The 16,925-nt window shown below is 40.4% G+C and overlaps 1 protein-coding gene across 1 annotated transcript in view; it reads left to right on the top strand.

Moving 5' to 3' along the window:
- RNF103 (ring finger protein 103) overlaps positions 1-6,949 on the top strand; it is a 19,650-nt gene extending 12,701 nt beyond the window's left edge. Inside the window, exons 3-4 of the mRNA XM_004707949.2 lie at positions 756-871; positions 4,932-6,949. Coding sequence (XP_004708006.1) covers positions 756-871; positions 4,932-6,507 — 1,692 coding nt within the window. The 3' untranslated portion in view covers positions 6,508-6,949. The remainder of the gene's footprint in view (positions 1-755; positions 872-4,931) is intronic.
- The last annotated feature ends 9,976 nt before the right edge of the window (positions 6,950-16,925 follow it).

Raw genomic sequence — 16,925 nt, 5'->3', positions numbered from 1 at the left:
TACTGATACAGATAGGAACTGGAAACACAGGGAATCCAGGACAGATGAACCCCTCAGGACCAGTGGTGAGAGTGGCAATACTGGGAGGGTGGAGGGAAGGTGGGCTAGAAAGGGGGAACCGATCACAAGGAACTACATATAATCCTCTCCCTGGGAGACGGACAACAGAAAAGTGGGTGAAAGGAGTTGTCAGATAGTATAAGATATGACAAAATAATAATAACATAAATTATCAAGGGTTAGTGTGGGAGGGGGCCAGGGAGGGAAGGGGAAAAATGAGCTGATACCAAGGGCTCAAGTAAAAAGCAGATGTTTTGAGAATGATGATGGCAACAAATGTACCAATGTGCTTGACACAATGATGGATGGATGGATTGTGATAAAGAGTTGTACAAACCCCCAATAAAATGATTTAAAAAAAAAAAGAGTTACAGTCTCAGAAACCCACAGGGGCAGCTCTGCCCTGTCCTACAGGGTCACCATGAGTCAGAATCAACTCAGTGGTTGTGAATTTTGTTTGGTATGTAACTACCACAGAATATGGAGGGTTAGCATATTGTGTTCAGTATTTTTCATCTTTGCCATTGGATAGTTATCCCTTCTACGATAATGCATTGGTGATAGAATGATATAATAAACAACAAGAACTGGGAACAGCAGTATATCTTTTCAACAAAGTAAATATAAGTGGTTGGTGTGGCTCCATTTTATGTAACTAAAGTTTCTTTTCTTTTTTTTCCTTTTTGTTGGTATAGGTCATAGCAAATGACAGAAGCCCCTTGGTGGGTAAAATCCACTGGGAGAAAATGGTAAAGAAGGTGTCAAGATTTGGAATACGTACAGGCACTTTTAACTGTTCCAGTGACCCCAGGTAAGTTGATTAGGCAATGCTATTAGGCAATGCTTAGAATTTGAACCCTGACCAGGAGCTTTCTTGTTTAATAAAGGTGATGGATATTAGAAACCTGTTTGAACTGACAGCTAATCATAATGTTTAGCACGCTGATGATTACCAAGGTCTTCAGTTGATATTGTCAACGGGCAGGTCCGTAATTACCCTCAGAGACTTCTCTGTCCACCTTCCTGTCCTTTTCCCTCCCCTGGCGCCTCTGTGCTCTCAGTCTTCTTCTAATGGGAGCGTCTCTTAAGAGTCTGTCGTTAGTCCTTGTGCTTTCAGCTTTCTTTGTCAAAGCTATCTCAGTAGCTTCTTGGTCTTAGGTAACATTTCTGCAGAGATTGCAATCTTCTTCCATAATTCTGACTTTGAATTTGCATTCTAATGCTCTTTTCCCTAAAATCTAGTGTTCAAAATCAGATTCATCCTCATTTTCTTCAGTAAACCATGTGGCTATTCTAACTTTCTGTCCCTTACTCCCTCCCCACCCTCTCAGACAAGAATCCTTGGAGACATATTTTTCTCTGTTTTCATCTTCAGTATTTGCTGTGTCACATTATTTCTTATGTCATGATTTCTTTTTTGAAGTGCATATTTCCATTCCTACTGCGTCCACATTATAACTTTAGCCCATGTCGTTATGTGTGCAGGCTGTAATAGTTAATAAAAGTTGAGTGTGTCCAGCATTCTGTGCCATGGTAGGTATCTAGGAAAGCCCACAGCATTAGTTAGTGTCTAATGCAGCTAGGTTTGCCAGACTCATCGGTGCCTTTTATATCTGTTGATCACAACAGGCAAAACACTGTCACACCACTGCTCCAACTCGGGTTTTCCTCAGGCTCCTTCATTGGCCTGGCATTTCATTTTCTCCCCACTATCCTTGCTTTGCTGACTCATAATGTGACACACCCTCAGGGTGTTCACTAGGAAGGGAAGTGCTTGTATCTCTTACTTACACCCAGCCTCATCTACCCTCAGAGCTCCAAATGCCTCAGATAGCCTGCGTGTTCATGGCCTTCTGAGAAGGAAGGCATTTTTATTTCTGTCTTATGTTTACCGGAGGCCTTAGCATTTAGGAGAGCGCCTGAGGCGAGCCGCAGTGATGGGTGCCCATGGAATGGACAGGGGTGGGGGGCAGAAGCGAAGAAGAATGACCTTCTGTAGAAACAGCATTACACAAACTTCAGTGCCAAGAGTTCATCTTAAATAGAGCATGCCACAACAGAAACTACAATAGCAGACGTACTCGCCTGTTTCCTGTCATTTTCCGTTTGAAAATCATCTACGAGACCTCAGAAGACCTCTAGGAGAGCTGTGTTAACTGTCGGCTACGTTCATGCTGTTGTTACTGAGTGTACGCAGATCTTTAATTTTTTTTCTTTTGAACTGGCAGAGTTTTCCTTTTGGTAGAAGGCAATATGCAATATTAATAAAAACAGATACATTCATCTTTATTTCTGTTTACCAGAGGAATTTTAAAATTAATTCAACACATTATGTAATAAAGAATTATTTAGACCAGGGTTTACATAAAATATATATTAGCAGTCTGGTGTTTTATAGAGTATTCCAGTTTTGGTTGTTTTTTTTAAAAATCTAGAAAATAAAAATAAGTTATTTTGAAATGTTATGGGTTATTTGGTGACAGTTGGAATTCCTTTTTCTTTTTTTTTTTTTTAAACATTTTATTAGGGGCTCATACAACTGTTATCACAATCCATACACACATCAATTGTGTAAAGCACATTTGTACATCATTCTCAAAACATTTTCTCTCCACTTAAACCCCCGACATTAGGTCCTCATTTTTCCCCTCCCTCCCCGCTCCCCCCTCCCTCATGAGCCCTTGATAGTTTATAAATTGGTATTTGGAATTCCTTTTTCTGTGGGTACTCTAAAATTCTATCTAGAAAGAAAATAGTATGTTTTCGTACATGAAGAAACATATGTGCTAAGGCCTTGTGGGTTTACGAAGGTTTTTCTGTCAGAAAGAATGTGTCATGTAAATTGTGGCATGAATCAAAAGCCAGATATTCCTGGAGGAAGCTACAGAAAGGTAAAAACAGTAACCAAGAGTAGAAATGTGTCGTCGTCAGTCCATATGCAGTTAAAAAGATTATAAGGGAATAAACATACTTGAAGGAAACCTTAGTAGCACCAACAGTGAAGCACTTGACTGCTAACTGGCAGGTTGGCAGGTCTAACCCACCCAGTGGCTCCACAGGAGAGAGGCCTGAATGTCTGCTCCCATGAAGAAAACCCTAGGGAGCACTTCTAGTGTGTCCCATGGAGTTGCTGTGAGTCAGATTCTGCTCAGTGCACCTACCGGCAACAACAGAGCTATATCAGAAGTGAATTGTCTTAGTTATTCTAATGATATGTATTTGATTTTTTGCATTAAGAAAGGCTAAAAATAGAATTTAGGTCAATGAATTATTTTCCATTGGATGGAAGCTACTTTATTTTGTAGGTTAATAACATTTTCATATAATTTCAGTTGGCAGAGAATAATGATAGTAATGGAATCTTTCTTGTTAAGGAAGTGAATCAACTAAAGGGAAACTCTGGAGTGATGGCCTGTGATCTCCAAGTCACTTAGAAAGGGTTTCCCATGGCTATTACTAAGCTTGTCCTGTGACACGACATGTAGTTCTCAGTTGTCCTAAATTATATCACAAAATGTCTGAGATAAACAATGAATATCATAAACAATGTATTATAAAACTATATGCCATATACTCCTGAGGACTCCTCTCAATATGATCATATGAATGTGGGTACTATATTTATTTAATTTAGTAAGATATAATCTATGCTTGTAATGTAAAGCATAGCATGACTACATGAATATTCTGAATAGCAAAATAAGAAATAAAATATGCAATACTATCTATTTATAAATCTGGAATGAACGAAACATACCTAGATGATAGGTTTTTATTTTAAGTTTTTAATCTTTATTGAAATACATTTTACGTATCCTAAACTTCTGTGTGGGAGTTCTGGGAGGGGAGAGAAAAACCCAGTCACTTAAAAAAAAGGAAAGTGTTTTCCCTTAGAACCCTCTGCTGTAACAAAGCAGTTGTTTTCACGCTTCAGTATTTCCTTTTATTTAGGGGGGTGCCATAAATCACAGCAGGAAGCTGTTTGCTTCCTAAAGAGTAGGAAGTAAACCCTGCTAGATAAGCCTAGCAAATGATTTAATTTTTGTTAAATTTGTGTCTGTACGTAGGGAGAATCCTTGGGCTAAACCTCTTCTTACTCTACATATTTCTTGTCTTTGTTTCTTCCATGTAACAGTAAAATCCTTTCATAGTCTGCATTTTAGAAATGAGAGAATGTAAAGATGAAGGGCCCGTAGGTGCTCTCCTGGGTTAGCAGATTGCTTTGTCTGAGACAGTGACTGCTCACCAGGGCCGTTTGGAGGTGAATTCAAGTCGGGGATCCGTGTGCAGGTTATCCTATCCATCTTCTCTCTTCTCCGTCTACCTGAATGCTAAGTACCACTCAAAGCCCAGTTCGCGTCCCCCACGTCTCACGTCATCTTCACCAGCTAGACTCCCAATGATAGTTCCATTCTTTGAACTGCTTTTGCACATTTATCAAAAGACTATATAGTTTTTATTTCTAAGTTTTTTCATCATAATGGGATTTAAAATTCTTTGTGAGCAAAAATCATTGTCTTATTATTGCTTGTATTAAGATACAAGCACATAAACTACAGTAGTAAACACACAGTACATACGGAAATGTATTTGAATGATTTTTTGACAGACTTTTCAAGGTACACTTCTTTAAAAAAAAAAAAAGGAACAAAAATACTAGAAAGAGAACGCTTTTTCCTCTTGTGCAAACACCAAGTATTGGTGCCATTATTCATTAGCTAGAAATTATTTTGCTTGTGGGAGAAGTTATTGATGTGCACTTCTGGTATCTATAGATACTTCTTGGGGAAGATAAGTTGTTTGCACAGCAGCAGAGATGAGCAGGCTAGCTCGTGTGGCACCCTAGCTACTCACAGTTTACTCTTTTATAGATACTGCAGGAGAAGAGGCTGGCTACGGTCCACCCTCATCATGTCCGTTCCACAAACGAGTACTTCTAAAGGGAAAGTCATGCTTAAAGAATACAGTGGACGCAAGATTGAAGTAGAGCACATTTTTAAGTGGATAACTGCTCATGCAGCTTCCCGGATCAAAACCATCTATAATGCTGAACATTTGAAAGAAGAATGGAATAAAAGCGACCAGTATTGGGTAAAAATATACCTGTTTGCAAACCTTGACCGACCCCCAGCTTTCTTCTCTGCACTAAGTATAAAGTTTACTGGAAGAGTTGAATTTATTTTTGTTAATGTGCAAAACTGGGACAACATGAGCTACATGACAGATATTGGTGTACATCACATGCCATCGTATGTACTTAGAACTCCTGAAGGAATTTACAGATACGGAAACCACACAGGTGAATTTATATCCCTCCAGGCCATGGATTCCTTTTTACGCTCATTACAGCCTGAAGTAAATGATTTGTTCGTTTTAAGCTTGGTTCTAGTTAATCTTATGGCTTGGATGGACTTATTTATCACACAAGGAGCTACCATAAAGCGATTTGTGGTGCTCATAAGCACTTTAGGGACATATAATTCTCTACTAATTATTTCCTGGCTACCTGTATTGGGCTTTCTACAGCTCCCTTACTTAGACAGCTTTTATGAGTATAGCTTAAAATTGTTGAGATACTCTAACACAACCACTCTGGCGTCATGGGTGAGGGCAGACTGGATGTTTTATTCATCACACCCGGCCCTGTTTCTCAGTACATACCTTGGACATGGTTTACTAATCGATTACTTTGAGAAGAAGAGACGGCGCCACAACAACAATGATGAAGTAAATGCCAATAACTTGGAATGGTTATCAAGTCTGTGGGACTGGTATACCAGCTACCTCTTCCACCCGATTGCTTCTTTTCAGAACTTCCCTGTACAGTCTGATTGGGACGAGGACCCTGACTTATTCTTAGAACGGCTAGCTTTCCCCGACCTCTGGCTTCACCCCCTAATACCAACCGATTATATAAAAAACTTGCCCATGTGGCGATTTAAATGTCTTGGGGTCCCATCTGAAGAGGAAATGTCAGACGGCTCTCAAGATATTGAAAATGACTCGGACAGTGAAACCACAGACACTCTTAGCAGTGAAAAGGCAGTCATCGAAGATAAACAAAACATGGTCCACGGGTCTCCAGGAAGAGCAAGTCACTGTGATGCTGAGGCTTGTTCATGTGCCAATAAGTACTGTCAGACCGGCCCGTATGAAAGGAAGGGGCGGTTATACGGATCGTATAATACTAATGAAGATATGGAACCTGATTGGTTAACTTGGCCTACTGATATGTTGCACTGTACTGAATGTGTTGTTTGCCTGGAAAATTTTGAAAATGGGTGTTTGCTCATGGGGTTGCCCTGTGGTCACGTGTTCCATCAGAATTGCATTGTGATGTGGTTGGCTGGGGGCCGACACTGTTGCCCTGTTTGCCGGTGGCCTTCTTATAAAAAAAAGCAGCCATATGCACACCACCAGCCCTTGTCAAATGATGTCCCATCTTAACCATGTGCAATTTGTCCTTTATGAGCTTTGAGTATCTTACAGCTTGCCTTTTTAATGTTAGTCATAATGTTTTTGTGGTTTGAAGTTTAGTTTAATGTTAGTGCCGTGACCGGAAATACACATTATGCTAATGTTGATGACAGAATTATTTGGTTGCCTTGTGTGTCAATTGAATGCATACTTAATTGTAAAAGTTTTTTATTTACACCATTGGAAATTCAGAAGTTGATGTTTTTGTAAGCACAAAAGAAATATGATAGAAATTTATCCTAGCAAGAGTTTACAAGGTAGGATCAAATTCTAATGAAATTGAGCCGATTTCTTATCCTAAATGTTTCCTCACTTTTTACAATCTCTGTCCAGCACCTCTTGGTTAAATAATGTATGCTCTAAGACATGAAATTAAAACAGACCTATGAAATAAATTATTTTAAAACCAGAAGATGAAGAATTTTCCAATGTCAAATGGTTGGTGTGTGGCATATGTGTTTTTACTGATTTGTTAATTTTACAGGTGCGTCAAACGTGGCCCTGACTGATATTTTTAAAGACAGAGTTGTGTTGTTGACATTGGCAGGGGTGATGGGAGTGCACCATTTTAGCTGTTAGCATCGATGGGAAGGAATCTATCTCATGGTGGACTTTTCTTAGTATTAAATGATCAGTATTTAGCAAATTCATCTAAATAAAATCAACAATAGCATGCTGACCACACATAGATATAACTTTTATTTTGAAATTTTCTCTTAATTTTGAAAACTTTTAAGCTAGAGAAAAGTTAAAAACATTGAACAATTCATGTCCTCTCCAACATTGTGTTCACATCTCGTTACGCTTGCTTTATGGCCTTTCTGTGCATCACCCATCTCTATTGTCTCTTACTCATGATTCCTTTTAACATCATGCCTTTTGGTCACTGGATGCTTTTCTAAATATAAGGACATTCTCTTAAGAGATACCTTTATCGCACCAAAGGAACTTAACCTGGATTCAGTGACACCTAGTGCACAAGTCACACTCCCCACTTGCTCTCAAAGAATCCCCTCTATGTTTTGTTCTTTTTTATGAAGGGTCCGGTGCACAGTGCTCGTGTTGTGGTGTCACGTTAGTCTCCTTCCCTTCATCCAGAGCAGTTCCTCTGCTGTTTTGTTTTATTGGTCTTTCTGGCTAACATTTTTAAGAATCCAAGTCAGTTGCTTTATAGAACTTGCACATTCTGCATTTAGCTGAATGTTTTTCATGATTGTATTTAACATAAAAGATCCCTGCCTCAGTGAGATGTGTTTCCCAGCCATGTGACATCAGAAGACCGAGGTTTGCCCCATTGTTGGGGATGCTAAGTTTACTTAATGTGAAATCTGCCTTATTTTTTATTGGAAGGTATGTTTCCCCTTTAAGGAAAGCCGGTAAGATTTTTTAATATCCTGCTCCTTTAAACAACCTTTAAGGAGCTCGGTTGCATAGTTGGTTACATACTGGGCTGCTCCCAAGTTCAGCAGTTCACACCCACCAGCTGCTCAGAGGGAGAAAAGATTAGGCTTTCTGCGCCCATAAAAATTCCCAGTCTCAGAAACCAGAGGGAGCAGTTCTGTGCTCTGGGTCACTATGAACTGGAATCCACTCAGTGTTTTTACAGGAGTAGAAAGCCTTGTCTTTCTCCTGCAGAGCAGATGGTAGTTTTGAACTGTGGGCCTTGCAGTTAGCAGCCCAACTCAGAACCACTTCACCACTGGAGCACTAGCTCAGCATTAACAATCATCGACTATTCTTTGCCAGAATCAATTATTAAATGGAAGTTGCAACATGGTTTTCTATCATTCATTCTATATTCCATAGGGAAGAGCTTTCCACGTTTCCATTTTTCTCTTATACTCTATCATTATAAGCTCAGATTCTTTTATATCCTATGTGTGAAAATTCATTCTCCTTTTGGATGCTCAAATTATCCCTCGTTTGGCACAGTGGACGTTCCCCCAAGTCAGCTCTGGTGTCTGACTGGCATGTCCCTTTTGATCTTGAAACTCCTCTTACTTTCTAATATCAGGCATCCCAATGTCAAAGCACTGACCTGTCAGCCCTGAAATCAGCATTTTTTTCTCCAAGGAGCCCAAGTTCAATGGCTGGCTTTATTAACTGCCCTCCAAGTTGGTAAAATAAGATTATATTGTACAACATTGCGGCTGGGTTATGAGCAAAACCATTGTTTTCTTCTTGGTGCAAGAAACCTCGTTTTCACACACTAATGAAAATCGTAAGTATTAAAACCCAAAACCCAGACCATTGCCATTGATAGAGCTATTCCAACTCAGAGCAGTAGTGTAGGGCAGATCGCTCAGCACTGCCACAGCTTTCTCCTGCAGAGCAGCTGGTCGGGTTCAAGTCACTGACCTTTCAGCTAGCAGCCAAGCACTCATCCACTGCTCCACCAGGCCCTTCTAGTAAGGCCTCAGATTCACTGCCATCGAGTCAGTGCTGACTCATTTCGACCCCCTGACGGTTTCTGAGGCTTAACTGTTTAAGGCTTTCTCCCCCAGAGCTGCTGCTGGGTTTGAACTGCCAACTATGCGGATTGCAGCATAACCACATCACCAAGCCGCCTCATAATAAGGACTAGAAGTTAATAACTTCTTATTGATAATTAGGAGGGGGTTTTCTATGTGTAAACATTGCTCTTTGTCCTCCAGTTTTCTATTTAAACAAAAAAAAGTTACTATAAATGTTAGCATTTCCTAGGGTTCTGCCACTGGCCTTTTTTCTCTTACAAATTTAGCAGTTATCTTCAAAATGTTTGTCCTTCATTTGTTTTCGTAATTGTATTTTTTGGTCAAAATTTTACACAGCAAATTAGGTTTCCATTGGATAATTTCTAAACATCCTGTCCTCAGGAGAAAGATGAGACTCTCCCATAAAGATTGACAGCCCCCAAAACCTTACGGAGCAGCTTTGCTTTGTCCTGTAGGGTGGTGGTTAAGGGTCAGGATTGACTAAATAGTAGTTGGGGGTTTTGTTGGTTTGTTTTAGGGGTATACATATTGTTCAGCGTGACTGATAACATTCTTTACCATGTGTCACAACTCACTGCATTCCGGTTCTGCTTCCAATAATCTAGCTTCCCCCGTTTCCAGTCTTGTTTTTGCCTTAAGTGAGTATTGACCATTTGGTAGCATGTACATGGTCACTGACACAGAGCTCAGTACTCAGGGTGATACTATTCCTTCTATGAGCCCACTTCTTAGTTGGCTGAAAGGCGACCTCTGGGAGCGGATTCAGTTCCAAAAGCACAGGGTATCTCAAGACTGCAGTCTCAAGTGATCCTCTACTCTCTACAGATCCACTAAGCCTGGCTCTTCTTAAGAACATGAGGTTTGTTCTACACTTCGATTCTATCTAGAACCAACCCTTGTGTCCCTGGTCAGAATGGTTATTTGGAATAGCCAGGCACCATCGAGTTCTGGTCATAGGACAGATGAGGTCATGGTTTTTATGAGCTGTTAGCCCAGTGTCCTGGAGCAAAAGAGAAAGAAGGAAGCCAATACTCAAAATGAAGCTAGTCCACAGGACTGACCAGTTTTAGAAGACCACGTGTTTTAGAAGACCACGCAAGCACTACCTTTTAGGACCTCAGATACGACACCTATCCAGGATGTAGAATCACCTGATCTTCAGTTTTATAGCCAGCTCTCTGTTAGACAGCTTTATCTGGATGTTTTTTAATACATAGTACAGTAAATTAGATAATTTTTCCGTATCCTCTGCCCCCTGCAAGTCTACTTCCTATAACCCTGATCTCAGCTAATGGGCCAAATACATGTAATACTGCCCAATACAAATTTTGCACAGAAACGGCCTGGACTTTGTAGACGACTAACAGAAGACAAAACCATCTCTGTAGCATTGTCTTTCAAAAGCCTCCCCACTCGTTTGAGTCACTGCTACTCCGTGCTGCTTGTTCAGGTCCGTGGTGTACTTCTCTCAACGTGGTGCTCTACTCACCCATCCTCCACTTGGTGTTTTCTCCCCTTCCTCTCCAAGGCTTATCAAGCATCAGTGGAATCTATACTAGAAAGCTCAGGCAGATGCCACTTTGCTCGAGTGCTCAAATGGCATCGCCAACCGTGGAGCATGCTGATGTGGGGGCCCTATTCTATCTTCCATTGACACCTTGTCACGCACTTAGCTACACGGCATTAAAACTGCCTGTCTTCTTTGGGCAGTATTTCTATGCCCAATGTATCATAGAAATTATACTTCACTCAATAAATATTTGTGTAAGTACCAAGGTATTAACAATAACTTTTGTATGTTAGCTACTGTCTTAGTTATCTAGTTATGCTATAACAAATTCCACAAGTGGGTGGTGTTAACAATTTTATGTTCTCCAAAGTAGGAAGCTGTAAGTCTGAATTCAGGGTGCTGGCTCTAGGGGAAGGAAGGCTTTCTCTAGGTCAGCTCTGAAAGTATTGTGATCAAGTCAATGCTGACTCATAGTAACCCCCCTGTGGGGTTCCCAGACTGTCCCTGTTTACAGGAGACAAAAGGCCAGTCTTTTTCTCAGAGCTGCCAGTGTTTTCAAATTGCTGACCATGTGGATCACAGCCCAACACGTAATCACTACGACTCCTACTGTTAGCTCCCAAGGAAGGTCCTTATCTCTTTTCGTTTGTGCTCTGGGGTGATCTTCTTGTGACTTGACATCTCTCGTCCCCCTTCTCTGCTCACCCACTTGCTTGTTTTAATCTCTTTTACATCAAGAGCGGATGACTTAAGGCACTCGCTGCACTCTTCTTTAACATAACCCTGGTCATTAACATAACCCTGAGCCCATTTCCAAACAGGACTATGACCAGAGGCATAGAAGTTAGGGTTGACAGAACATATTTTGAGGGACACAATTCAATCCATAACAGATGAACAATAAAAATATTAAAATATAAGATTAGGAGAAAAATAATTGCCAGAGGTTCAGCTCATCTGAGGAGTTTGACTCATCCCTTAATCCCTGAAAAATGCAGCAAGTTATAATGCTTTTGTCAGATTTTTATGGAGGTGGATAATTGAAGGAAATAGATCTGACAGACTCTAACATTTTTATTTTAACTATGATGATTAAAAAAGACAGCTTGAATTTTTTTTGGACAACCTCTTAAATTAATGAACTACAGATTCCAAGTATGTGGGGCTTTGTAGTTACTGAATTCTATGGTTACTGTAATTAACATTAAAATGATTGTGTACCAATAATTGAATGGTTTAAAGTTTTTCTATTGCCCCACCCCCCTCTAATTATATGTGTAAACCCTTTTTCTAAGGATAAACTCCCTTTGGGCAGGAATAGTACTGTCATCTGTTATGTAGCAGATCCCGTGTAGGTGATCAAAACAAAAAATCCAACTGTCATTAAGTTGATTCCGACTCATAGCAACCCTAGAACTCCCCAGAGTTTCCCAGGCTGTGAATCTTTGTGGGACGAGATAATCTTATCTTTCTCCCAGGACCATCATAGATGCTCACTAGATAAGTGTTGGATTGGATTGTAGGAATTTTGTTTAATTTTGCCCCTTATCAAATGCTTTACTTCCTAATTAGTGTATATAGAAAGGATTTTTAAAAAGATAGATTTGATGTCCTATTAGCTACCCCAAGGAGCCCTGGTGGCATTTTGGGAAAAACATTGGGCTGCTAGCCAAAAAGTCAGAGGTTCAAACTCACTAAACATTTTGAGGGAGAAAGATGAACCTATCTGTTCCATAATGATTTACAGTCTCAGAAATGCTAAGGAGACGTCTACTGTGTCCATTAGGGTCATTATGAGTTGAAATCAACTGGCAGTGATTTGAGTGGTGGCTTGACTATTGTTATGATGCTGGAAGCTATGCCAATAGAGCCACTCATGGTGAAAGAGTTTCAATAATGTTTACAGATGAAGACAGAGTGGGAAGAAAGGCTTGGTGATCTGCTCCAGTAATTAGCCAATGAGAACTCTATGAATCATTGGCAAAAAAGGTGCAGAAGCAGGCAATGCTACATTCTATTCTAGTGGGGTCATAGTAAATCAGAGCTGACTACATGGTAATTAACACTAACTATAGTGACAGAGATATCCGTGTCCACTAAATATTAATGTGTTTCTCCTGCAGTTACGTGTCTCTTTGCATCTAATCTTTCAATTATTTGAGAGCCTGACGGATTCTTCATTTCTCCTTACTCCCACATTTTTCCCCTTGGCCATTTTATTCCTTCTTAAAACTCTACCTACCAAAGAGACAGGGGATAGAGAGAAGCAAAGTGTAGGGTCCTTTTGAAATTGGAATTGATTAAATGTTTAGAGAGGGGGAAACTTAATTGTTAAAATGAACTTTTGAATAAACTACATTTTAAGTATTCTGCTCTTGTTCTTGTTGTCAGTTGAGTATATTGATTTATAACCTATCTAGTCAACTTCCTGGCTTAATTTTTTTGTACCACCTTATCACCAAAAGGAATACCTTTTCACCAGTTCGAACCTACTCCAAGGGAGAAAGATGAGGCTGTCTGCTCCTGTCAGATTTAGTCTGGGAAACCCAAAGGGGCAGTTCTACTCTCTCCTAGAGGGTCACTGTGAGTCAGAGTTGACTTAATGGCAGTGGGTGGGCATCCCCCACAGTTTTTATTGCTTTACATAGAGATTATTTCATTTCACAATATCCCTGCACAACAGGTAGAAATGAAAGCATTCTCATGTACGGGAGGAATCGGGAGGTAGATAGGTAAAGCTGTGACTCTGACACAGCTTTCACATTTACATGTCTTCAGATCCCCGGGAGTGGTGAGGACAAGAGCAGTATGTGCCACCACCTAGTAAGTAAACATTCACACAATGTGTGAAGATGGTGCCAGCCAGCCAAAGTTGACGGTCTCTTTGTAACCCGTGGATAAGAATCCTGTCTTTCTAATTTTTGCAGAACTCTTTCTGCTGTGTTTTCACTCTTGGGAATTTCTGAAAAGATAACCTAGGAAGCTGCTTTTTCTTCTGTTGAAATTATTACCCTTTGTGCAGCTGCTAAACTGCATACTTACTGTCAAGGTCTCTTCATGAGCAGGATGGGATAACATTATATGTTAAGCAAATGGTGCTTGCTATTCCTATTTACAGTCTGTTGTAAAATAAAATCAGTATTAACATTTTGAATACCTAGCTGAATATGGAGTAAATCTAATGTAATAATAAAAATCTCTCGGGAACCGATTACAAGGAACTATATGTGACCTCCTCCCTGGGGAACAGTCAACAGAAAAGTGGGTGAAGGGAGATGTCGGACAGGGCAAGATATGACAAAATAATAATCTATAAATTATCAAGGGCATGAGGGAGGGGGGAGCGGGGAGGGAGGGGAAAAGTGAGGACCTAATGCTGGGGGCTCAAGTGGAGAGGAAATGTTTTGAGAATGATGAGGGCAATGAATGTACAAACGCACTTTACACAATTGATGTATGTGTGGATTGTGATGAGTTGTATGAGTCCCTAATAAAATGATTAAAAAAAAATCTCTCACTGCCATTGAGTCAATGTTGACTCATAGTGACCCCCTGTGGGTTTCTGAGACTGTTTACGGAGTAGAAAGTCCAGTCTTTATCCCTTGGCGCTGCTGGTGGTTTTGAAGTGCTGATTGTGTGTATCACAGCCCAACACATAACTAGTACATCACCGGGGCTCCAAAAAAATGTCAAAATTCAATCACTCATCTTTTTTATTCATAAGCATCTCTGAATGAAGAGCCATGTAGTTTTTCTATCAGAGTCAACTTCTTTTTATTTCTTATTTTACTCAAAATTTGAATAAGCTTGCCAATCTACAGAGTATAAGTCAGAAGAATAGCAATTACCAAGGCAGAGGAAGGGGTGTGCTAAAGGCAGGCCAGACAAGTGATATAATAGTTTGATAGGTATAGAAACACCAAACCAAACCCATTGCCTTTGGGTCAATTCCAACTCACAGGGACCCTATAGGAGAGAGTTGAACTCCTTTGGGTTTCTGAAACTATACATCTTTATGGGAGCAGACTGCCTCATCTTTCTCCTGTGGAGTAGCCAATGGGTTTTAACCACCAGTCTTGCAGTTAACAGCTCAATACTTAATTCACTATACCACCAGGACTCCCTAAGGGCTAGAAGATAATAAAGAAATGTAATAGGGAGGAAGAATTGGGGGCAGAGAAAGAAAACCACGTATATGGGGGGTGGGGGGGACCTAACAGGATATTGCAGTAGAAGGTCCTGGATAAAGTTGAAGAAACATGTGGAATTAAACTTAAAATCATAAAATAGACCAAGCTTACTGGTTAGATAGCGCCTGGTGGAATACCCTGCCCAAGATTATGGTCCTTAAAAAAACTGAACTCACAACCTAGCTCATCATTCAACTAAACAATAAACAGTAAGTGAATCATAACACCAGGGAGGCACACACTTGTTAGAACAGTTGACTAGGAGCCCCCAATAAAATGATTTTTAAAAAGGAACAGTTGACCAGACAAGAGTAAGAGCAGAAAGCAAGGGGCAAGAAGGACACTTGGGAAAAGGAAATGGAGGAGGATGAGTGCTATTAGATGGTGGTGATTGCAATCAATGTCATGAAACAAAAGGCGTATGAATTGTAGAATGGAAAAACAATCTGTTCTCTAGACTTTCACCCAAATCACAGTGAAAAGTTAGAAAAAGAGCAAACAAGAACCAGTTAGTGGCCAGGTAGGGTGGTCGCAAATAATGTCCAAGAGGCTATCACTGTCTTACTAACCATGGCTCTGTCAGGAAACATAGTTACCCGTACTCTTTCTATAAGAAGTCAGGAAAATTCATTTTATAACCTCCCAAATAGTAACAGTTAAAACATGTTAACAAGTTTCTATTTCCTGGGAAATTTTTTTTTTTTTTTTTTTTTTTTAGGGGAAGGTAGTAATGTAGGGAGGATGAAAATCTTGTTCTCTGATTCCCTCATAGCTAACAGGCTGCACTAGTTCACTATAAACTGCACCATCGGTGATAAAGAATGTGAATGACTACTTAGTGTCAACACTTGGTAAAATTCTGCTAACTCTTCATTTGGAAAGGAACTTGGAGTATGCTATCTAATGGTCGATGGAGTTGGGGGGACATGTTTCCATGTGGGGAACTCCTTTCAAGTTTTGTGAGGTCCCTTTCACAAGTTGAAGGTTAACAGACACAATGGCAGAGAATTGAAAATGGGTATTTTCAGGACAATGCTTTTGTTTCAATGTCCCCTGTTTATTTTCCTTAATTCCGGAGGCAAGAGCCTAAAACAATAAATTTCTGGAACAAAATGCCTCAAGCTGACTTCTGACTTGCTGCCAGAGGCTTGAGCAGGAGGTCCCCATTAAAATGCCAAACACAGCAATACCCTGGGCTTTTAAAACAGTATCGTTCGATTCATTTGTTAATGTGAGACACGGTGGGCTGTGACTAATGTTGATGTATCTTGTTTTGCTTTAAGAGCACCTAGCTTTGTTTGATGAGGAAAAAACAACAGCCAACAACCTGGCTCTTAGCATTCATGTTTAAAATAATAGAATTGTAGAGTTGGACACGAGTTTGAAGGTCATTAGTGTGGGCTTCTGTGTCAGTTATGAGTCTTGCTGTCCCTGTTATGACAAACAGAAGTACACCATCTAACAAAAGACCCACCACATTTGCAAAAATTTAAACAGTCCACCTTCCAAGATGTGTCTGCCTCTTTAATCAGCCACAGAAAAGCATGCAGTTGGGTGGCGATGCAGCAACGATGAGTGCTGGAAGCCCAAGACTGGAACACACAGTTGGACGGCTCCCATGGCACTCTCTCCAGGAAGGAGAATGAGCCAGGAGTTCAACTATTAAAAAGTTAGGCCTAATAGAGCCTACCTGATCTCAAAATAGGTTATGCTATTTCCACTTGCTCATCATAATGGCACATGTTTAACCAGAATTTCTACTTAGAAACCTGTGGCCCAGCACGTCCTCTGCTCCTAAGGAATAAGGGCAGATTTTCACAGACTGGCAGACTTCTGGTAAGACCACCCAAGCAAAAGACACTTCTTGAACCAATGTGCACCAGATTGGATTATAGAAGAACTAGAGAAATGACCCTTTACAATTTCAAACATTTCTAAGGGCCGGAAACGACTGCAATAAGCCATTTGTTTACATCCCCTTAACTCTAAGCAGGAATGTACCTAATTAGCCCATTTTGGGAAAATGTGTGCTTTCAGGTCTGTCTAAATAAAATAGGCTGGATGAACAATCTGGAGGAGAAAACAACGGGATTGACAGTCCCAGGGGGACATAGGAGAGGGGGGTGTGGGAGGAAAGGAAGTGGTGTTAACAAACCCAGGGACAAGGGAACAACAAGTGATCCAAATCGGTGGTGAGGAGGGTGTAGGAGGCCT

The sequence above is a fragment of the Echinops telfairi genome, unplaced genomic scaffold (genome assembly GCF_000313985.2).
Source record: "Echinops telfairi isolate 266 unplaced genomic scaffold, ASM31398v2 ScPeMD7_7467;HRSCAF=8505_1, whole genome shotgun sequence".
Classification (NCBI taxonomy): Eukaryota; Metazoa; Chordata; class Mammalia; order Afrosoricida; family Tenrecidae; genus Echinops; species Echinops telfairi.
The sequence above is the reverse complement of the archived record's forward strand: the minus strand, read 5'-3'. Positions and strand labels throughout refer to the sequence as shown.